General features: G+C 38.2%; 1 protein-coding gene across 1 annotated transcript; it reads left to right on the top strand.

Moving 5' to 3' along the window:
* The first annotated feature begins 1,192 nt into the window (after positions 1–1,192).
* On the top strand, positions 1,193–24,520 carry LOC113237579 (cGMP-dependent protein kinase, isozyme 1-like). The gene is made up of 11 exons (XM_026474147.1): positions 1,193–1,419; positions 12,481–12,845; positions 12,926–13,209; positions 14,600–14,769; positions 14,866–15,104; positions 15,206–15,297; positions 15,472–15,688; positions 16,148–16,379; positions 17,181–17,279; positions 21,133–21,389; positions 24,031–24,520. The coding sequence occupies exons 1-11, from the start codon at positions 1,330–1,332 to the stop codon at positions 24,188–24,190; spliced, it is 2,205 nt and encodes a 734-aa protein (XP_026329932.1). The 5' UTR covers positions 1,193–1,329; the 3' UTR covers positions 24,191–24,520.
* The last annotated feature ends 43 nt before the right edge of the window (positions 24,521–24,563 follow it).

Here is a 24,563-nt window from a genome sequence, read left to right as displayed (position 1 = left end):
TACAATAGATTTGTTACATAATGAATGTCTTCCGTTCGGCACATTTTATAGATTCGATGCACATTTTATTGTTGCACGGGTACCTTTGAGAGGAGTGCGATAAGTTTAAACAATTTTGTTTCGAGCCAGGTGCACAGCGAGCCCTTCATACGATTTGTGATAAATAATCGATGAATAAGGATTTTTTCTCGTGTGGCAATTTCAAGTAGGTTGCAGAGCTGATTCTCTCTTTTATTGTAAATACCTTTTTTTATTGTGAAAATTGAATGAAGTGAATCATTTAATGAAAGCCTTTGGCATTGTGTACTCATTTACGTTATTAATAAATTATAGTACGGAATTGAATGTTTTATTAGGATTTCCTTAACAACGAAATTAATTTGCATTTTCCTTCCTAAGGCGCGTTGCCATAATGTCGTGACGACAGATAGTCGCGCAGTTTAAAGTTTCGTGTCTTGTACATTTAAATGAAGATGTTCACACATAGAACAACACGATTAACTGTCGTTCACGTTCAATTTTTTGACGTTACGACGACAGACTGTCGTGACAACAGGAAGAGCTAGAACGACAGTCGTCTCACGATAAATACCGTACCGTTTACGGCATAATGGACACGCGCCATAAAACTAAAGTTTAAAATAATACATTCATTGCCAAAAATGTATCGAAATATCGTAGTTATCGAATTTCCTTGGAAAACAATATTTGAATGCCTACGGCAAGTATAACGAAGTTGGCTGGCTCTTATCGCATATTATGAGTTTAATGATTTAAAACGCCACTCCCATTAGTCGCGGCTGAAATATTTAAAGAATACTTTAGTACAGTCACGTGCATTAATATATAAATGCGAAGCGAAATAGTAATTCAATTTTTATAGAAAGTTAACTGAAACCAAAGTGAAGTGTTAGCTAAAATAAATATATATATACGTTGGTAAATAGTCGTTAAAAAATGTAAAACTAATAGACGTGTCCATTATTCGCTTGGTCCAGGATTATTCGCATTGTGTTATTAGGTTATTACGCTACATATTGCTACATGCATAATAATGCACGTTATTTCTACTGTATATGAACAAATAATAGTTATTGAATGACAAATATACTATTATTTGCGACGATAAGATAAAATGCTCCTTGATAAACAGAACCTAATCATTCCTCAGTACGGAGTAATTAAAACAATCGGAATGGTGAGATTATCGGCCGTCGCGATAAGTAGTGCTCGTGCGCCGATTCTGCAGTGTATACGCGTAGGAACACCGTAAGCCCGCACCACATTATAATTATTTATTTCTGTTGATGCGAGTTAGTCTCCGAAACAATGGTGTTGTGCCCGCCATTTCGAAGGAAGAAAGGCGGTTTTAATCTTGGCAATGTGCCACCAAAGCAACCTTCGACGCCCCGAACAATTGTAAGTACTTCAATTAAGCAATTCGATAATGCTATGTATTAAAGTAGCCCTAACTGAACAAAACTTTATAAAAGAAGAGATCAATGTAATGTTTTCGTTATCCAATGTTTCAAAATCAAGTGTTTTATGAATATATCGTGTTTTAGAAAGGACTTCATACAACTACTTACCTAACAGAATAGTGATGCATCTCAATAATAAACTTGTGCCAATTTTATTTAGTCGTAGTTAAATCATATACTCACTTATTCGTACAAATTTGATTTAATGCATGATTACCATACATAAAGCATTAATTACTTCGTAAAGAGACTAACTAGTGCTCAAACTCTCAAAATTCATAATAGACAAAAAGTATCTGTTGCGTTGTTTTCAACATGATCTTTGATTTTATGTTCAACGTTAATTTTATTATGAATCAATTATTTCTGCTTAGTAGTTGTAATCGCGAACGTAATCTCGATAAGTTAATAATTAGATAACGTTTACTTTAAGAATTCAATGGAGATGTGTATTATAGATAACCACTATTAATTGGTGTAATTATATAGATAGTAACGTTGCCCAAAATCTGTCTTGGTCTTGTTGTAGCAAGAATTTTTGCGGTTTGAACAATACTGCATTCTGAATAAGATAAAAAGTATCAAAGTGGTTTTGTATGACATTTACACGTAACACCAATAAAATATAATCCAATTATATTTTCCACAACCACAATGTGACCAGAGTACGTAAGCATTTCTTCGGATTTGGTGTTATACGTGATGGCAAATTAATCGTTAAGGACCATAATGATCATATTGCTAGTAAGGCTTCTAGGATCCTCGATTTCGTGATACGTATATCCAATGACTTAGTCTCTAACATTATAATAGTACTGCGGTTTTGTGTGCAGTCCTCTCTCTCGAGCACGCATCTCAGGTGTGGAATCCGCAGTACATTGTTTATAAATAAAGGGTTGAACATACAAAAACGATTTCTGCGTTTTCTTGACTAAAGCCGGAAAATAGTCTCTAAGCTATGAGTACCGGTGCAAGCGGTATCACTTTCTACCTCTTCAAATGCGTCGCAAATTGAATGACGTTTGTTTGTTCTCCTGGCTGTACGTGATTGTTTCTCAATACGACTTCTTACTAATATTGACGGACTGACAGATGACATGGAACTCATAATTGCAGTAATTACTTGGAAAAATGTTAAATTTTTGTGTTGTGTTGTATATTTACCGCCAAATTACAACTCTGAGAAATATCTGAGCGTCTTGACATGCATTGAAAATGCAATCTGTTTATTTCCTGACACGAATGTAATCGTTTTAGGAGATTTCAATTTAAATTCCTGTAGCTCACTAGTCAACACTCAATTTGACTGTTTCTGTGATTTCTGTAAATTGTATCAGCATAATAACGTTCACAATCATTTTAATGGAGTATTAGATCTTGTACTAAGTAATACAGCATCCGACTGTGTGACCGTCACCATGGCAGTGGAGTCCTTTGTCCCTGCGGATAATTACCATCCCCCACTCGAAATAACAGTACCGTTTACACGAGGCAATGTCTTTGCGCTCCCTGTCCTGTAACCCGTGAATCGCCCAGGGTTTTGTCCTGACTGGCATTGGCGCGGGGCTGACTTAGAGGCGCTTTACGTCGCTTTGGGCCAGTTAGATCGGTCGGATCTGTTGACTACTAAAGATGTAGATATTGCCACAGAAATATTTTATAATAATTTGTACGCGTGCTTTAATAATTATGTTCCTCAAAAAAATATATGTTCAAGATCTCTTAAAAAGTATGTGTATCCCAAATGGTACACGCCCGAAATAATACGTAATATCAAGAATAAATATTTTCATTTGAAAAGGTTTAAACGCAATAATTCAAATTTTAATAGAACAATGTTCAAATATTATAGAGGTCATGTAAAATTTTTAGTTGACATTGCCTACAGACAGCACATGCTGTCAGTTGAAAAAAATATAATTGATGATCCTATTAAATTTTGGAAATATATTAAAGACAAGAAAACACAGCGCCAACGAAATGAATATTTTATGTACAACGGCGATCAGGTCTCAGGGCGGGCGGCTGCGGATGCCTTTGCTCATTATTTCAACTCTGTCTTCTTAACTGGAATGCCAAGGCTAGATGCTGCGGAGGCAGAGCGAGTGGCAGGTTTCGTGCCGCGCGCGACGACGGTATCTATCGGTGAAATTTCCCAGGATGATTTAAGGAAAGCTGTAAGGAAACTCAAATCGCACTCAGCTGGTGGCCCAGATGGGATTCCCGTTTTCTTGGCTAAAGATTGTATATCTGTCATTTATTTATTTATTTATTTATTATAATAATTACATAATAAGTTCACAGCATGAGCCAAAACACTTATATGCTAGTCAAAGAAATGTAATAATAATAATTTATATAATACAATTTATATTATTATTCTGCTTTACATAAATATTCATTTAGGAATAATACGGCATATTTGGAAAATTGCTTCGAACTGTCTCCGAATACGTCGGCACGCGACTGCAGTGCGAGCAATTGGTTAAGCAAAGAGGTCGCCCTAACCGTGGGTGCATGTGCGCCGCTGCAGGTGCGCGACGGAAGAGTCGCGAATAACGGACGTACGCGCCTCTGCACTACGTAGCACCACCACCACGCAGATATCGGTCTGGGACAAACAGACCCATACGAGACACAACTGTCAAGTTGTCAACCCCACCGTTCAAAACCGCATGGTAATGCATTATGAGCATTAGTTTACGCCTCAGTACAAGGCTGTCAAATCCGGTCATTCCAAATACGAACATAGAAGGGAACAGATACGGATAAACATTGTACAACTTTTTATAAATAAATCTTGCAAACTTTCGCTGAATCTTTTCTATCATTTCGATATATATAGACTCGCGAGGATCCCATACAATTGCTCCGAATTCTAACACACTGCGTACGTATGCGTTATACAGGATCAATGCTACTTTTGAGTCAGCAAAAGCATAAGACGTTCTCATAATAAACCTCAGAGTTCGGTGTGCCTTCTTACAAATTGTTAGAATATGGTCTTTAAAATTGAACCGCGAATTCAGGGTCAAACCAAGATCCCTGATCTGTGCTTACAACGCCACTGCTTCATCTTTATAATCTTTCGTTAACTCATTCCATTTACCCGGAGCGATGGAAGTGCTCAAGAGTGACACCTATACCTAAACCAGGAACTGACTATAACATCACAAACTTTAGGCCTATCGCAGTACTCCCGGTTTATGGTAAAATATTTGAAATAATATTAAACTCCCACATAACTATACAAGTCCGCAACATCCTTCACAATAGTCAACACGGCTTCCGCGTAGCTAGATCGACAAATACCAACCTCGTGTCTCTAGTTGATTATACATGCACTGAAATGGATTTGGGAGGACAAGTAGACGCCGCTTACTTCGACCTTAAAAAGGCATTTGATGTTGTGGATAATGACATATTATTACAGAAACTGGCAGCTTCAGGCTTTACGCCCAAACTTCTGCAATTTTTTGCGAGTTACTTGGGTGGGAGAAACCAGTATGTTAGAGTTAATGGTTATGAGTCTTTTAAATACTGTACAAGATCCGGAGTGAGTCAGGGAAGTACCCTGGGGCCAATGCTATTTTTACTCATGATTAATGAACTACCACACTATGTGCGATCCGCCAAATGTCTTCTATTCGCGGATGATTTAAAGCTCTTCACGAGGGTTAGTAAGGCGGCAGATGCTGAGGCACTCCAATGTGATATTGACGCCGTATCCGAATGGAGTCGAGTCAATAGATTGCCACTAAATGAAAATAAGTGCAAAGTGATAACTTTTACGCGTAAACGATCACCCCTTTTTACTAGATATGGTTTAAATGACGCTCCTATGGATAGAGTTAATAACATTCGCGACCTAGGTTTAATATTAGATGACAAACTGGATTTTCATACTCACGTGACTGAAATGTGCAAGAAAGCTAGCAAAACCTTGGGTTTTATTATGAGAATTGCTTCACAATTCCAGAACAGTAGAGTAGCAAAGGTTTTGTATAATGCGTATGTACGCAGTAAACTCGAATACGGCGCTATCATTTGGGATCCTCATGAAAATAAATATAACCTTATGGTGGAAAGGCTTCAACGTAAATTTGCTCGATGGTTATATAAGAGAACTTATGGGTACTATCCGTTTCGCTACCCCTCCTTATTTGTAACTGCTATGGTCGATTTAGAAACACTTGCATTTAGGCGAAAATGGATGCTAGTACGGTCAAGAGCACGTCAAGCTTGACATTAAAGGTTTAAATTTAACTCTACGCCGCTTGCAATAAGAACTGTCCAAAGTTCAAAGTGTCAAGCTTGATGTGCTCTTGACTGTACTACACTACCTATCAATCGTTCATAATAAAATCGATAGTCCAGATATTCTCGAGAAATTTAGCATTCTGTCCGGTGCCCTCTCGCATTAGTTGGGATGAGGCTGGGATAGTGACGCCGCGTAGGCGGCTGCGCTTGCTGCAGCGGCCGGCAGTGCGCACCGTTCGTTCGCGCTGCGCATGCGCCCTCCGCGCGGGCACTCACGCTCATCGGAGATATGCTCGCTGACCACTATGACATGGACTTATTTGCTGATTCCTTTGGACAAATTCTTAGGAACGCGATATGTTCGCGTTTAAATAATGACTTTTTACGTGTTGGAAAATAGATACTAAGTAGGTTAAGGTTTTGACATTTGTAAGTTAAATTGTATCTATAATTTTATTTTATTTTAATTGTATCGCAATTCTTTATCAATAATTTGTAACGTTGCCTAAGCTTGTGGGTGTTTTGGATACGCTCTGTGAGCCCACTCGCAATATTGAATAAATAAATAAATAAATAAATAAATAAATTATATCTAATCTGCCTAATGGCAACATTGACTGTCCGGTATTACTGTCGAAAATTAGTCTTCGCAATAACACACTAACTTCGAGACGGCGGCGGCGACGTCTTAATTAAATTACCCACACAATACATTCATATTTCGTGGTTGTAAACCATATTACAACAAGTACAGCGCCGATTATGACTTTGATCTATTTGTGACAAGCACTGCGACTATTAGACGAACCATAATAATAATAATAACGTACACGCATAATAAATTAATCTTTTAGACCATGGCACACCCCAGACACTCCACAAAACGGCCGAAAATTATTTGCCTACTACTACTACATACAGCAAGGCGCTATCTGCACACGCGCAAATGTGTGCGTGAAGTGGCAGGGTTACCCATCACTGCTTGCTACTTGCTGGTATTATTAACATAGCGAAAATTCTAATGCGAATCTGTTATCTTTCGTTATTCTATTTATGGAATTCTTATAATTACACATGTTCATTACTTATTTATATCGATATAAATTTATAATTTTTTTATTAATTCACTAACTATAATAATATTGAAGATTTATTTAAAATATATATTAAAAGCACTTAAAAAGTTTATATTTTGGACAGGTACCTTTAAATAAGGTAACAAGGTATTTGAAATTGCGTGTCCAAGTTTAACACTACCTAGTTAATAATTAGGTATATTCACTACGTAATATTTATCGGCAACACAAGTTGAAAATCCGAGAACCCTTGTCTAGCTCAGGAAGTTATGGCGTCTTATTATATTGATATAATAAATCTGTATTATATATTACTCTGCACTAAAGAAAACAATAACTGAATGAGTCTCAGACATAAATTTTTTTACTTACTTTCATCTTTCAGAAAACGATAGACACTCTCTATAACCCGTTTAGATGATTATGAACAACCGTACACAGCACAATTCACGACCATTATAAATAGTAACGTAAAATGATGTTATAAATTAACGTACAAATTTCGTATTGAATAAATGAAAAGTATATTCAAATATCAAAGCCGTCTTAGAGCGAAAACGGCTAGCCTAGCTCGTTCAGTCAATGTGACCATCAATATGCGGGACGTGGTGCGGTATCTAAAGCTAGGGAGGGGCGGAGAGTGTCCGTTCTCGTTATTTATTTCTTCTCTGGCCATGGGAGAAGCCAGAGTCTAAAATATATATCAAAATAATAATAACGCACCATTCATAGCCCCACACTAGGAAAACTCTGTATCGCGAGTGCCATGGACAACCACTAATTATATAAGAAATAAATGTATGCCATTTCTCCCGGCCTGGGAATCCAACCCGAAACCTGTGCATGGCAGTCCAGGGTGGTAACCGTTTTGGACAGCAATTATTGTAGGTATGCTCAAACTGCTCTATATTTTGTACAATAGATGGTTATGTAAATATACGTGCCGTATACCCTTCAGGCTCGGCCTGCGGCGCGTTTTTAGCAATAGATTACGGGGTGTGCTTATGCTGCAGGATGCGTCATACCCAGAGCTTGACCAGCTGGCAGTAACGAATGTTAACGTTCAATAAATAGAAGAAATGTCGTATTTAACAACTGAAATATCATATTATTTAGCGTCTGTATAAATTTTAAAAAGTTTTTGTAGCTATGATTAATGAATGTGATTGAGGTAGTTATCCGTTTGAGACCAGAAAATTGGTATAATTGTCTGGCATTGTTATTATATTATATTGTACACAAGAGCACGTCAAGTTTGACACCTACGATTTAAATCCAACTCTATGCCGCTTACGGTAAGAACAGTCCAAAGTACAAAATGTCAAGCATGACGTGCTCTTGACCTACCAATTTTTTCCCTTAGAATAATAACGCATAGAATGATAGTTTCATATCAAACGAACTGTCACAAGTGAGGCAAAAACCAAATTCATGTAGGCGTAAGCAACTTGTAACTACGCTCGTCGGCACGCACACAAATATACAAATAATGATGCCATGGAATAACATTTCCCTCAAAAGTGGGGAAATTGTATCTTGCTTAACTCATCATTAAGTTAAAGGTGCCTACAGATTTGCCCGACATTGTCGATCAGGTGCCTACAGATGTGCTCGGTTTTGTCGATGAAAAACGAATATAGCACTTATTTGTAAATCCAAGATGGCGGACACGATTTTTCAAAATATGCTATATGGGTATCCTTTTCGAGGTATTTGGGGATGCTCATTACGAATATGGCACTCATTTCTAAATCCAAGATGGCGGACATGAGTTTTGAAATAAATGCAATATGGGTATCATTTTCGAGGTACTTGGGGATGCTCATGACGAATATGGCACTCATTTCTACATCCAAGATGGCGGGCACGATTTTTCAAAAAAATGCAATATGGGTATCATTTTCGAGGTACTTGGGGGTGCTCATTACGAATATGGCACTCATTTCTAAATCCAAGATGGCGGGCACGATTTTTTCAAAAAAATGCAATATGGGTATCATTTTCGAGGTATTTGGGGATGCTCATTACGAATATGGCACTCATTTCTAAATCCAAGATGGCGGGCACGATTTTTTCAAAAAAATGCTATGTGGGTATCATTTTCGAGGTATTTCGGGATGCTCAATGTGAATATGGCACTATTTGTAAATCCAAGATGGCGGGCACGATTTTTCAAATAATGGCAAGTTGGGTATCGTTTTCGAGGTATTTGGGGGTGCTCATTACGAATATTGCTTTTGTTTGAACTGTCGTGTTTGCCATCTTGGATTTAGAAATGAGTGCCATATTTGTATTGAACATTCCCAAACATCTCGAAAACGATACCCAACTTGCCATTATTCGAAAAATCGCGCCCGCATCTTGGATTTAGAAATAAGTGCCATATTCGAAACCTAAAACCGAAAATGCCATAAGCAAACATTAAAGAAAATAACTGTTAAAATAGATTAAAAAATCGCTTAAGAATGCTCCCCTTTTAAGAAAATAAAATATTTTAATAAAAAATATTTCGCTTGAGTTACGAAAAGAAAGACATATAATAAGCTATCAAAGTTGTACTGGTGGTGCCAACACTATAGTAGAAACAAATATATAAGTACTGTAAATTTGTTGCAATATGTGCTCCAATTCAAATAAAATTAAAATAAATAATTATTCAATAAAGCATGAACGCAGAGCCGTTAAAAGTATTATAAAATAATTAAGTGTCCCAATCACTTACAGGAGTTAACGAAAACATTTAATGTTTATTAAAGTAAATATTAGTTCAAGATGCGCAAATAAATCTAAATTACAGGCACCACTAAAATTTACGTAATATAATTATTTTGATACAGAATAGCAAAATGGGGAGAAAAAAAATTCGTTACTTTGCAACACTTTCGCATCTTGTTGCCGCGAAATTATTTTTCTGTTTTAGTGAATATTTACATAAAAATATGAGTTGAAACGCATTACTTACTTGTGGAATGCGATGTTAGTGTCTATTTTATGTTTGTCTGTTGTATTTTTACACCCATTTACCGCACATTTCGTCATTTTTAGCAAAAAATTTTGGAGCTGTTCGCGGTGCAATATGACCTTGAGCACTAACAGCCCGCGCGCTCCTGGGACGCGTTTGGAACCCTCTAACTTGCCTCACTTAGCGTGTGCGGGCTAGGTTTCTATGCGTTATTATTCTAAGTTTTTTCCCTAATATTTGGCATAGCTTTCAAGAACAAGGAATCTAACAGAGGTACGGTCGAGTTACAACAACGCTATAAGCATCTTATTTCCACTTATTTTTAACAATTATTAGATCTTGTACTCGTAATAGAGCCTCCATATAGGTACTACCTACGTGAGGTTGGCGAGCGAACGCTTCGGGCTTTGCCCTCCGCTGGGCCTCGGCCTACGGCCTCTAGACTTTACTTTAAAAAAATGAAAATAGCTTCTTAATGGCGGCCATATTTATAAATTGCAAATATTTATAAACCACAAATTATTATGTGACAATGCTAGAAAGCTAGAAATCTTTTCGTGCCAATTTTCATTACGAGCAAAAGCAAGTTTTTTCAACAGCCAATTATAATGAAAAAGTACGCTTATGTGCGGTTATTTCGAGAAACGACGGAAACAACATTTTTACTCCAAATTACGGTTTTCAGTCAGATTATAATATTTTTTAATTCAGAAAACGCTTTTATGGAAAAATTAATTTTGACCGCAAGTTATTATCAAATACCCATAGAAATCCCAACATGCCAATTTATAGTCGAATTAGAGCAAATTTTTATCTGTCGCCATAAAAGTTTGTATGGCAGCCATATTGAAATATGACAAAAAATATTTTTTATTCCAAATTATTATTAAACACCCATAGAGACCCCTCACGTGTCAATTTTCAGTCGAATTAGAGCAATTTTTTCTGCCGCCTACAAACGCTTATATGGCGGCCATATTTGAAAATGGCTATAAACCTATTTTCATCACAAGCTTCTATCAATCACTCTTAAGGCCTCCGCATACCAATTGTCAAATGGATCAGAGCAAAATTTTATCAAATTATTTTAATTCGTAGAAGAACTAAAATTACATTTTCAATAGTCACTTATTCAGACAAAATAAAAATACAAGCAAAATAAAAATTGATGAGGTGTAAATTCAGAACGCATCCGAAGATAAACTTTTTCTTTTATTTAAAAAAACTGAAGATTTAGTCGTCCACAGATCCGCAGCGCACGTATCGGACGGATCGCATTATACGGATTTTTGTATTCTTTGTACAGAAGTTTATACAACTGCGTCCACTGATCCGCATCACACGGACCGCAAGCACCGGCCTGTCGGTAGTAATGCCGACGCAGTTGCTCGGAGAGGCAACTTTTCCGATGCGTGCCGACGACGTCATACTGTTATGGACAGGCGTGACGCTTGGTGACGTCCCGTCACCTAGTATCATAAAAAAAGCTACTGCTTCACCATGGCAACACGCCCGCGCACTCGGCACTAAAAACGAAGTACTTCCTGAACCGTATATTGGTTAAAATTTTAAGTCACCCTCCTGTGCAGCTCTGATTAGGCACCGTGTAACTTCTTTCTATGTCCTAAAATAACAAATCAACTCAAAGGGATACAGTTTTCATCGCCGGAAGATGCGCTAGCACGTTTAAAAAGACCATAAAAGAGGCGGACTGGAAAACGTGTTTCGAAAATAGGTTCAGACACATGAAACTTTGCGTCGACAATGGTAGAGAGTTCTTTAAAAATATTAAATAAAAAAATCATACCTTTGAAAACTTTTTTTACTTTCGCAAAACTTTCCACGTTTAATGTGTAAGATATAGGCACCTGAAAATGTAATATGATATTTAACATTTAACAGTTATTTAAACCTGTAAAAAATGTAAGTAGCATCAGAAAAATATCGTTTTATTGTTTTGATGTTTATATGTGGAAGTTTGTAATAGGCAAGTAAAATCAAAAATGTAGTTTATGGACTGTTTTATTTCATTGATAATTTTTAATATAAAGTTTCTTATAATTATATTAATACTAAGATCGAACACCTAGAAAAAATTCTTTCGATCGGAAGTAATTTCACAAAAATAATTGAATATCATGATGGTGAAACATTCTGACATTCAATAAAAATTAAATTCACTATGCCTATCAAAACGTACGTACCTACCACACTTCCGTGGTACCTACTTACTCTTTTGCATTGTTCTAAAATTCGAAGCAACCTTCATGGACACTTTTTATAAGAATATCTGATAGAATACGATACTTTCGTAAGTAACAATGGGTAATAGCAGGACTTGCGAGACTCTTGTAGCAAGACCAAGACTGTCTGTGCAATACCAAGACTATAACCGAATAGTTATCTAAAGAAGGCATGTCAGTATAGATACCTATAGATAGTTTACTTACGCACTTCCGGATTAACCGATACTTATATGAGTAACTGTCGGTAAAAGAGAATCGTCAATTGTGCTGATATAAATTCGAAAGAAAATTAATCAACATTTTGTAAAGGTAATTTGAACCTTGTATCGAAAACATGAACGACAACAAGGTACCAAATGTCTCAAATGTAACAAACGTTTAATTAGTTACTAAACCAAGTCAACACTAATTAAAGAAAATATATAAATTATGTATTACAACAATGTATTTTACAGACACCACCGGCAAATTTTCATAAAGATGTTAATCAAAATGGTCGCTCCCAAACATCGTCAATCAGCCTATCTACACTTGAACCTGGACCTTCGTGTGTCCAGGTTACGAAAAAGCTAAGTGACATGAGTGCGCAAAGCGTAGACTCTGAGGCCTTACAGAGCATAGATTCAGATAATGACACAAATTTGAAATCTGCTCGAAATAGTGATGCCGATGACACAAATTTGAAACCTACGCGAGATAGTGATGCCAGTCAACTCTCCGAAGCACCGCGACGTAAACGAGGTATTCTAGAACCACTCGCTCCGTTCGAGAGTGCGCGATCAGCCGAAACCGAACTACCAAAATATGAAAAAGATGAACAGTAAGTTTACTTAACAATGCCGGATATTCCATACAACACCGACTTCTTATGTAAAAATTCATTACACTTTTCTTGCACAGGTCAATTGAACAGATAAAGAAAGCAATCATGGCTAACGATTTCGTAAAAAATATGATGGACGAGGAAAGACTTAGAGTTGTGGTAGATGCCATGAGTCCCAAGAATTATGCGGTGGGTAGTCTCATTATTCGGGAAGGCGAAAGTGGAAGCCATTTATTTATCTCAGCTTACGGAGAGTTTGAAGTTCTCAAAGGGGGTCAAGTTGTCAAAAAGTTCGGCGCAGGCGTAGTATTTGGAGAACTCGCTATTTTGTACAAAGCCAAACGATTTGCGTCCATAACATGTAAGTATAATAGTAATAATAAAAATAAGCATTCATTTCGAACCTTAATCCATATGCAATTAGTACGAAATTTATAAACCATGTTAGTAAGTACATTACATTGCATTATACGTAGGTATATTTATTTGGCAGCCCAAGCAGAGAGTACCACATACGTACAGTGAGTTAAACCGTTCAGTAAACGGACATAAGCTCAGGAGGCTGTTGGTGATAGTGCGCACCCGTTGCATCAAGGAGGCTTGTCGCTTTCTTATTATGGAATGGAAAGCTTTCCGTATGTTCTTTTGCGAAAAATTGTTGAACTGTTGTAGCGTGACAGCTCCAACAGCGTCCAGCAGGTCGATTAAGAACCTTGCGATAACTCTGTTGTCAACCGATTCGATTAAATATCGTACGATTTCTTTTCATTTTTATTCACAATAACCGAACCGAAATGACGATTACGATTACTTATACTTTTCGACCGGCAAAGGCTATATACAAACGCTATTCAGAATACAATTGTCGAATGAAAGTTACCGAACGTCCTATTATTTACAAAGCAAAAATGTAATATGGAAATCTTTTATTATTTTAAATAAAATCTGGATTTTGTTAAATTTTAATAATTTATTTTAATGCGAGACTAATGCATTCCCTTATTTAGGCCTTTAAAATCTTAAAAATGTATGTAAAAGGATTGGGGTCAGGACCCCGATTCAGTACTCTTCGATATTTTAACCGAATCGTTCGATTGGATATCGTTCTCGAATCGAAGGGCGCTTTCCGAGCTATTCAGAACATTCGAATTAAACGTTCGATTCGAATTCGAATAAGATCGATTCGAATTCGAATAAGATATTGTTACCCAGCAGCGTTTACGGATTAGTCGGTGAATAGATTAGAAGAAAAATTAAAATCCTTTTACATACATTTTTAAGGCTTTAAAGGCCTAAAATATAGGAATGCCTTGCATTAAAATGTGCAATACAATTGAACAAAATCCAGACTTTATTTAAAATAATAAGAGATTTCTATATTACATTCTTGCTTTGTAAACAATAAGATATTCGGTAACTTTCATTCGATAACTGTTCTGAATAACGTTTGTAGCCTTTGTCGGTCGAGAAGCTCGAGTAATCGTACGGGTGTCACGTTATTTCAATTCGGTTTCGAATACGGCAGCTTAACGTTCGATTCGAGTGTTGTGAATAAAAATGAAAAGTAATCGTACGATATCAAATCGAATCGGTCGACAACAGAGTTATCGTAAGGTTTTGAATCGACTCCCTGGTCATATAAGGTCTATAACGAATTCCCAAATTATCAGAAACTTTAGGAAATTTGTTAGCTCATGCATAGCTGTTGTTGTAATGTACCTATGTAATTTCATTGAAATGGCTTTTCGTAGGTACAACAGAGGCAAAGGTATGGATGTTGGAGAGACGAGTGTTTCAAAAGATCATGGTGACCAGCGGTCGCCAGGAACATGAGGACAACATGCGCTTCTTGTCTTCGGTGCCTCTTTTAAAAGGCATCGATCCTGTAATACTAGCCCAACTTTCAGAATTTTTGAAAAGGGTGCGTACAACCGCATAAACGTCTAAACTAAAACGTTCCTACTTTCCTGTCCCTACGTACGTCGACTTCTGGCTAATGTCGCGAAGTTCGTTCCAGGAATTTTTCTCAGCCGGCACACCGGTTGTCCGCCAAGGCGATCGCGGAGACAAGTTTTACATCATCCGGGGCGGCAAAGTAATGGTTACAAAGCGTGATGGCAACGAAGCTGAGCAATACGTGGGTACACTCGGCCGCGGGGAGTTCTTTGGCGAGCAGGCGCTGTTGCATGAAGACCGCCGCCTTGCCACCGTCACAGCTCAGCCACCTGGCGTAGAGTGCTTGACATTGGACCGCGTGTACTTATCACAGATTAAATAAACCTCTAATTTAGAATTTCTTTAAATGTAGAATAGTATCGTGAAATTCTAAAGTAAGTAATTAAATTCATAATTCGCAGGCCTTTCACAAAACTACTTGGCAATTTAGAGGAGTTGAAAAAACGATATACTAGATCTCGACCATCCCAAGAGCCACGAGTATTTAAAAGCGGTAATTATTCTTTTAAAAATCAGTAGATAAAGAGTAGGTAAGTGATAAATGTGTGACAAACAGTTGAAACAGAAGTGGTTAAAATATTAATTATATAATTAATAATTAATTAATTGCACCGAAGAAACTTGATTTATTTGCCGTCGCCATTCTGAATTTGACAACATATCGCAGAATACGAGTTCGTGGAACTAAGAGACCTGGAAATTGTGGGCACAATGGGCGTTGGCGGGTTCGGACGCGTGGAATTGGTACAGTACAAACCGAACCCATCGCTTACGTTCGCTCTCAAGTGCCTTAAAAAAATCGAGATGGTGCAGCAACAACAACAGGAACACGTCTTCAACGAAAAGCACATCATGGTAGCGTGCAACAGCCCCTTCATATGCAGGTAAGTACGAAAATCTGTTTAGACCCCATGGCAGACACCTACATTTTTGCGCACGAATCAATTATTTAGGTATTATCAGGTCTTTAAGGCTTAAAAATACATTTGAAATTTCGTACCATTGGATAAGGTTCCTCCGAGACAGTTGTTTAGCATTTCGAGTAGAATTAACTTACGACATTTCGGATACGGACGGATCGAAACCATTCTATAATCAACACATATCTCTTACGACTACGTTATTCCTTTCAACAAAATGAATTAATGAATTAATAAATGTTTATGAGTACATAATTCTATGAAATGTCTGTTTCCCATTCTCTTATCTGCAACAATTATGTCGACGTGTATATATATCAATTCCATATTACACATGCTCATAGAAATTTAACAAGAAAATGGTGACTCAAGTAAACAACGACAAACAACAGAACAGAGTGAATGAAATGTGTATTTTTTCAGATTATACCGGACATTTAAGGACGATAAATATATTTATTTCTTGATGGAGGCTGTCATGGGCGGAGACGTGTGGACAATTCTACAGAAACGACATTTCTTTTCTGAAAATGTAGCACGGTTTATGGCGGCGTGTGTCGTTGAAGCCTTCCAATATCTCCACGCAAGGAACATTGTCTACAGAGATCTTAAACCTGAAAATTTAATGCTCGATAAAAATGGATATATTAAATTGGTACGTAACTAGAGCGTAGTTTTTTTCATGATACGAAGAGACGCCACGAGCAAGTCGTGTGTTGCGATAGTAAGCGAACGGTGCACGACATGTTCGTCTCGTCACTTGATATCATACAAAAACAAAAATATGAAGAGAACAAAATGACCTTTCTGAATAATTTTTTTAACAATTAAAAAAGTATATCCTTTATTTAGTGCTATTTCAAAATACTTACATTTATTAAATCATAATTAAAATTGTTGGCAATGTTGGTTGAAATTTTAAATTTATGACGTTTAATATAAAACCATTTCCATTTCATTAGGAAACGTAAGTTTGATAACATTAAAAATAAGAAACTACCATGTTTAGATATATGTATATCGTATTTTAATTTAATTATAGGTATGTACCTATAATTAAATTAAAATACGATTAAATGTCTGCACTAAACTGTGTCCGTGGCCGAACAGTTACCGTGCCAGACTGCCACACAGATTCGATTCCCGGGCAGGGAGAAATTTTTGTATAGCCTACATTTATTTCTCTCGTGAGTTTGTTGTTGTCTATGTATGTGTCCATGGCACCCGCGACACAAAATTTCCCTAGTGCATAGCTATGTTTAGTGTATGCGTTATTATTATTACCATTGCTCAATATGATGGAACAATATGATAAAATGTTATTTATACATACACCTTTCAAATTATATGTCTTGTTGATGCACATATGCAGAACACCCTCCAAATAACATTGAAATGAAATGAAAACAATAACAGACTGAAACAATGTATGTAACTTTACTCACTTACTTTTTAGGTTGACTTCGGATTTGCTAAAGAGTTGAAAGACAACAGCAAAACATGGACATTTGCGGGTACACCAGAGTACGTAGCACCAGAGATTGTACTCAATAAGGTAAATCAATCAGCAGGTCGATTCAAAACCTTACGATAACTCTGTTGTCGAACGATTCAATTACATACCTATCGTACGATTTCTTTTAATTTTTATTCACAATAACCGAATCGAGCGTCCAACTGTCGTATTCGAAACCGAACCGAAATAACGTCACATCCGTACGATTACTCGTATTTCTCGACCGGCAATGGCTACAAACGTTATTCAGAACACAGTAATCGAATGAAAGTTACCGAACGTCCTATTGTTTACAAAGCAAGAATGTACTATGGAAATCTCTTATTATTTTAAATAAAGTCTGGATTTTGTTCAATTTTATTAATTTTAATGCGAGACTAATGCATTCCTGTATTTTAGGCCTTTAAAGTCTTAAAAATGTATATAAAAGGATTTCATTTTTCTTATATTCTATATTCGCCGACTAACTCCATAAACAATTGTCAAATCTGCTGGCTACCGACGGGCAGCAGCGTCGGTAGTACAAAGGCAGCGCCCTGCGATCTCCAACCCGCATGCCCAGCGTGGAGATTATGGGCAATAACCCCCTTCATGGACGGCACAACCAATCGAAGGCCCCCAGTTCCCGGTCGCCCCGCTATTCCTGGTCATGGTAGCGGCCATGGTACCGGCGGGGTAGGGGGTGCTAAGAATCCCCGGGCTACCGCAGGCTACCAAAAACAACTGACCCTGGCTACGTTTAACGGACGAACTCTTAGGCTTGACGAACACCTTGCACAGTTGGAAGTGGAACTGGAGAACATTAGATGGCATGTTCTGGGGCTGTGTGAAGTCCGAAGAGAGGGAGAGGACACCATAACCCTAGACTCGGGCCATCTACTGTACTTCCGCGAGGGTGATCAAACATCCCAAGGTGGTATAGGATTCCTCGTCAACAGAGTCCTCTCTAACAACGTTGAAGAGATCTCCAGTGTGTCGAACAGGTTAGCGTACCTGATCCTTCGGCTATCAAAAAGGTATAGCCTGAAGATCATTCAGGCCTACGCACCGACCTCGACACATTCGGATGACGATGTAGAAGATATGTACGAGGACATATCGAAAGCCTTACACAACACCACCAAGGCTCACTTCAACGTTGTTATGGGGGACTTTAACGCTAAAGTGGGATTCCCAAATCTTGACGAGTCTCGAGTCGGCCCGCATGGTTATGGAGTAAGGAATCACAGGGGGCAAACGCTAGTCAACTTCCTCGCGCACGAGGGGCTCTTCTTGATGAATTCGTTCTTCAAGAAGAAGTCTCAAAGGAAGTGGACTTGGCGAAGCCCCGACGCTGTGACTAAAAATGAGATCGATTTCATCCTGACGGACAAGAGACGCATATTCAGAGATGTCTCAGTGATCAACAGGTTTAGCACCGGATCTGATCACCGACTTGTACGAGGCTCTCTGAATATCGATGTCAAACTTGAAAGAAGCCGCTTGATGAAGTCCACGCTCCGTCCTAATCCACTCCAGATCATGGCGGGCTCCGAGAAGTTCCATGAACTTCTCGAAGCGAGATTCGTCGAGCTGGAACCCACCGAGGACGTTGACGAGGCCCTACAAGGCGTGGTTGGGACGCTGAGAAGCGAGGGCATCAAATTCTGTCAGTTGCAGCGTACGGGAAAGAAGTCTAAACTCTCGGATGAGACTCTGCAACTTACGACGAAAAGACGCGATGACATCCAGGACACTTCGTCAGAGAGGTCATACCTAAACAAGCAGATTGCGAAGATGGTACGGCGTGACCTTCGGAGCTCCAATACACGCCTCATTGAGGAGGCGATAGAGCGAAACCGAGGGTCCAAAGTATTCACTCAGCAGCTTGGAAGGAGCCACCTGACGAAGCTTACAACGCACGATGGCCTAACCGTTACGTCAAGGCAGCAGATACTCGCCGAGATAGAGGACTTCTATGGCCGTTTGTACGCTGTAAATGCTCCTCGGGTCCAGCGTGACAATCACGATTTGAGAGCCACCTTGACGCGCCACTATACCGACGACCTGCCAGAAATCAGTCAAGACGAGATCGTGTTGGCTCTAAAACAGCTTAAAAATGGAAAAGCCCCCGGTGAAGACGGAGTTACTTCGGAGCTTTTGAAGTCTGGAGGAGTTCCTATTATCCAGGAACTTCAGAAGCTCTTTAACTTGGTCATTCACTGCGGGAGAACTCCACGGGCGTGGAACAGGAGTATTGTAGTTCTCTTCTTTAAAAAGGGAGATAAAACTCTACTGAAAAACTACCGACCCATCTCACTCCTGAGTCACGTCTACAAGCTGTTTTCTAGAGTCATCACGAATCGCCTCGCAAGAAGACTCGACGAGTTTCAGCCACCGGAACAGGCCGGGTTTCGGGGAGGATATGGCACCATAGACCACATACACACAGTGAGGCAGATTATACAGAAGTCCGAAGAGTATAATCGGCCCCTGTGTTTAGCTTTCGTGGACTATGAGAAGGCCTTTGACTCTGTCGAAACCTGGGCTGTCCTGGAATCCTTACAGCGGTGCCAAGTGGACTATCGTTATATACAAGTGTTGAGATGTCTTTACGATGCTGCTACCATGAGTGTCCAAGTACAGGACCAGCAGCCTGAACCTATCCAATTACGCAGAGGGGTGAGACAGGGGGATGTCATATCCCCGAAACTGTTCACCGCTGCATTGGAGGATATGTTTAAGACGCTGGACTGGAAAAGGATGGGCATTAACATAAACGGCGAGTACATCTCACACTTGCGATTTGCAGATGACATAGTCCTAATGGCAGAATCGCTGGAGGAACTGGATCAGATGCTGAACAGCCTAGCATCCGCCTCGCGGCGGATTGGTCTTGGCATGAACTTTGATAAAACCAAAGTCATGATCAATGACCACATTGATCCGAGACCCATCTGCGTCAATGGTCACCTTCTTGAAGTTGTTTCGGAATACACTTACCTCGGGCAGATTCTGCAGTTAGGTAGAAATAACTTCGAGAAGGAGGCCAGGAGGAGGATTCAGCTTGGCTGGGCAGCGTTTGGGAAGCTCCGTCGAGTCTTTTCGTCACCCATCCCGCAGAGCTTAAAAACAAAGGTTTTCAACCAGTGCGTCCTACCAGTTCTAACGTACGGAGCTGAGTCGTGGACACTCACGATACGGCTAGTCCACCAGTTTAAAGTCGCTCAGCGAGCTATGGAACGAGCTATGCTCGGAGTTTCTCTGAAAGATAAACTCCGTAATGAGGTTATCAGACAGAGAACCAAAGTGATCGACATAGCTCTTCGGATAAGCAAGCTGAAGTGGCAGTGGGCTGGACATATCTGCCGAAGAACCGACAACCGCTGGGGTAAACGAGTTCTTGAGTGGAGACCACGACTTGGCAAACGTAGTGTGGGACGCCCTCCAGCCAGATGGAGTGACGATCTGCGGAAGATTGCTGGCAGGAAATGGATGCGTCAAGCCGAGAACAGGGCGAAATGGCGTGCATTAGGGGAGGCCTATGTCCAGCAGTGGACTGCAATAGGCTGATGATGAACTCCATAAACGTTGTTGGATTACAATGTCGTATCCGAATCCGAATCGAGCATTTTAACTCGAATGTTCTGAATAGCTCGGAAAGAGCCCTTCAATTCGAGAACGATATCCAATCGAACGATTCGGTTAAGGTATCAAAGAGTTCTGAATCGGGGTCCAGACCACTTTAAAATTTGAAACAATATACATGGTGTCTAATTATTAATTTTTGCCCCTTTCAAAAGATTTTAGAGTCCGATGTTTTGTTCAATTACCTATATTACCTATTTTACCGATTTTACAGTAAAAATTTAAAAAGTAACTGACTTAATACTAGTTACCTCGCAACCATCAGGGTCATGATCGCGCCGTGGACTGCTGGGCTTTGGGTGTGTTCATCCATGAGTTGCTGGTAGGGAGGCCTCCGTTTCGCGCGGCGGGCGGTGACCATATGAAGACCTACACCATGATCCTGCGAGGCATCGACTCCGTAGCCTTCCATTCGCGAGTGCCCAAGTCTGCGCAGTGGCTTATACGCAAGCTATGTCGCGCCGTGCCGGCTGAACGACTTGGATATCTCAAGAATGGCATATCTGACATTAAAAGCCAAAAGTACGTATCTACCCTAAATTTCACTTGTTGGATTTAGATCTTACATTGTTAAACACCCTATTAATTGGAACTTAGCATATAAAATATCTTATCAATGTAGACCACAGTTATAGGTCTGCAATCATGTAGGTACTTATTATCATTTATTATTTTTAAAGCAAAAATTTCAAGTTTCATGTAGGTACTGAAATTGTCATGACGCGCAATGTCCTAATTGGAATCCCCGGTATGAGGGACAGTGTTTACACCTTCACCCTAATAACAAGCTAAGATAAGATTTATTTTATCGTCCTAAGATAACATTCTCAATGAGAATCGTATATGACCAAACATCCACCGACACTCCTTCTGAACAAATTTAATAGAATGCAATAAATGCTATATGAGTTTTAAAAAATTAAACGACTATAACTTTGATACCAATTACACACAAAGTGACAATAAAACATGAATAAATATAAATATTAGACAACATCATATACGTTACTCTGATCCCAAAGTATGTAGCACTTGCGTTACGAAAATCGGTAACAATTACGGTACCACAAACACCCAGATCCGAGACAATATAGAAAAGTTAGTTTTTCTACATCACCGCCGGGGATCGAACCCCGGACCTCAGAAATGGCGACACCATGAAAACCGGCGCGGCGCGCAATCCACTCAACCACGAAAGTCGTCAAAATATAAACAAACAAAACAATTTTATATTTCAATAAATAAAAAATAGATGAAATAGTAATTAAATTAACATGGACTTTACTACAGCCTTACGCAACCTTTATTGAAAAAAAAAAACTGAATTAAAGTCGAGCGAGATGCTCGAATATACCTATATATGAAATTTTGGCCTATAGCCGTTAAATCGTGATGAGAGGAGAAAGTGAATAGAAGGCCATGCAGTGGGATAATAACGGCTGAAAAATTAAATTAATGAAAAATATTACAGTCGGTAAATTTTTAATTTCGAAATACCGGCCAGACTTTTGAAAAAAAAAACACTGCGTTGTTGCAAAGCGAGCATTATGCGACACCTATGAAAATATATATTTAGTATTATTAAAGATACATAAAAAAACGTTCGTTTAAATAATGAAATAATGATAAAAAACGCGATATGCGACATAAACGTTATCAACGATTAATTCAGCATGTTGCTCATTTATACCAATTAAATGCAGCAATTATTAGTCTCAAAATTACACCATGTATCTGTGATTTAAACAGAAATAAAGTTATATTACAACGACTATTTTTCAGTATATGCTATAACAATGATATTATTACAACAACAATGATTTTCTGGGTTGCGTTTTTCATTAAATTTGGCACTTGGTTTACTATATTTTATTTAGTTGTTAGTTATGAATAACAAAATTTCAAAAAGAAATGAAATTTCTGACAAATGTTTCTTCCTTAAAAATTTTATCGTCACTGGCATGACTGTCGTAAATTATAGCATTGAGCAACGATATCTATGTACTAGCGTTGGCATTGAGCAATTTTTTAAGGCAACGTATTTTCGTTTTAGTATTTTACGTCTTGAGTTCAAATCGTCAAATTCGTTCTGTCAATAAGTTATATTCATATATGGGGCGGCTGAATGGTAATCTAAAAAACGAAGTATGGGTATACATCGTTTTTTTAGCATTAGATAGAAGGAATTTTTTGATCTTTTATCAGGCGACATTTCCTTCCGTCATTTTGTAAACAAAGCAATCTAAGCTGTGAAACGAAATTCTCAAACTTATTAACTTTTATATAAATATTATGTTTCTTTTACTCGTAGTTTTGAATAAAGATTAAACGAAAGCTTTCTCCATCTTTTTAAACTTAATGCACCTACCTATTTTAAAAATAAATGTCATTTGTCATCCATTATCACTTTTTTCTTAAAGAAAAGGATTTAGGAACACTTCTTTGTTTACGTTTTTCCTAATTTGAAAAAAACGAAGTATAAGTATAAAATATTTTCAATAGCCCTACAAGGATATACACTTATTATATTTGGTAGAAAGAACATTAGCCTGATAAAACGATGATAATTTTTAAACATTTATATTTTTCTTCCGACGTAACCGTAATAAATAAGTGTCGCTAATTTTGAAAAAAGAGCGGCACTATCTATAGTTTCCAGTTTATATGTTTTCAAATTGGTAACAATCAAAAGAGGTTACTTCTCAGCAGCCCTCGTATAAAGTAGCAGATTAGAGCTTCTCTCCTTGTGAAAGAGTTCGTCCAGAGAAGTGCTGCCACCTTACCTATTTCTGCCGTCAAACAGTAATGTCAGCGTTACTGCGTTCCGTTTTGGAAGGGTAAGGGTGTTGGTGAAATTACAAGCACATGTGACTTGTCAACTTATGTCTCAGAGTGACGGGTGCAGTGGCAGTGCCCCTAAATCTTTACAATTTGAAGCTCTGAGTGACACTGCAACTGTTATGGATAGGCGTGTCGCTTGCGACCCGTCACTTGTTATTATAAAAAAAGTATATAAAAGTAGTCTATATAAGAATGTTCTAATTTGGTAGTTGTGCAAGATTAATATAACACATACCTAAATGACATTGAAGAACAAGCAAAAATGCAAATCGACCTTTTAGTTACATCATGTACCTATAAATTAAAAAAAATACTTTTCTAGATGGTTCCTGGGTTTCGACTGGACAGCACTCCGCGAGAAGCGCCTCAAAGCGCCACTGATTCAACCCGTTGCAAACAACCTCGACCTGTCCAACTTCGAAAAGTACCCGAAAGACAAGTTACCCCCAGACGAAACCTCAGGATGGGATGATAATTTCTAGACTCCAAATGATATTGTAAATATATACGTATGTGTATAACCATTTTAATTATTTACCGACCTAAGCATGTAGTTTTATCTATCAAAGATAAGTAATAAACAATAGTTACCATCTGACCAACCTAATCATGATAGAACGATACAACAATCTTGCTAACTAATATGTAAATATCACTTATACACTAATATTTCTAAGCTTGTCGTGTTATTACGTGTCTCAATCTTCTTTCGACCTATTTTGACCATTATTTTTACAGAAATTAATTCAGTATAATTTCAAATTTCTTTTTACCTACAAATAGTGTTGGGTCATAGAAACATTTCGATTTTGAAAAAATATTATCAGATAAAGAATTATTTTTCATAATATTTTT

Source organism: Hyposmocoma kahamanoa, unplaced genomic scaffold, assembly GCF_003589595.1.
Source record: "Hyposmocoma kahamanoa isolate Upper Pololo Valley unplaced genomic scaffold, ASM358959v1 93, whole genome shotgun sequence".
In the NCBI taxonomy this organism is placed as follows: domain Eukaryota; kingdom Metazoa; phylum Arthropoda; class Insecta; order Lepidoptera; family Cosmopterigidae; genus Hyposmocoma; species Hyposmocoma kahamanoa.
The sequence above is the reverse complement of the archived record's forward strand: the minus strand, read 5'-3'. Positions and strand labels throughout refer to the sequence as shown.

Bases quoted from the DNA above. Each gene is read 5' to 3' on its own strand.
- LOC113237579 (XM_026474147.1), top strand. From the start codon at position 1,330: ATGGTGTTGTGCCCGCCATTTCGAAGGAAGAAAGGCGGTTTTAATCTT. The intron at 13,210-14,599 runs GTAAGTATAATA...GGCTTTTCGTAG, and splicing joins ACGATTTGCGTCCATAACAT to GTACAACAGAGGCAAAGGTA. The intron at 16,380-17,180 runs GTACGTAACTAG...CTTACTTTTTAG, and splicing joins AAAATGGATATATTAAATTG to GTTGACTTCGGATTTGCTAA.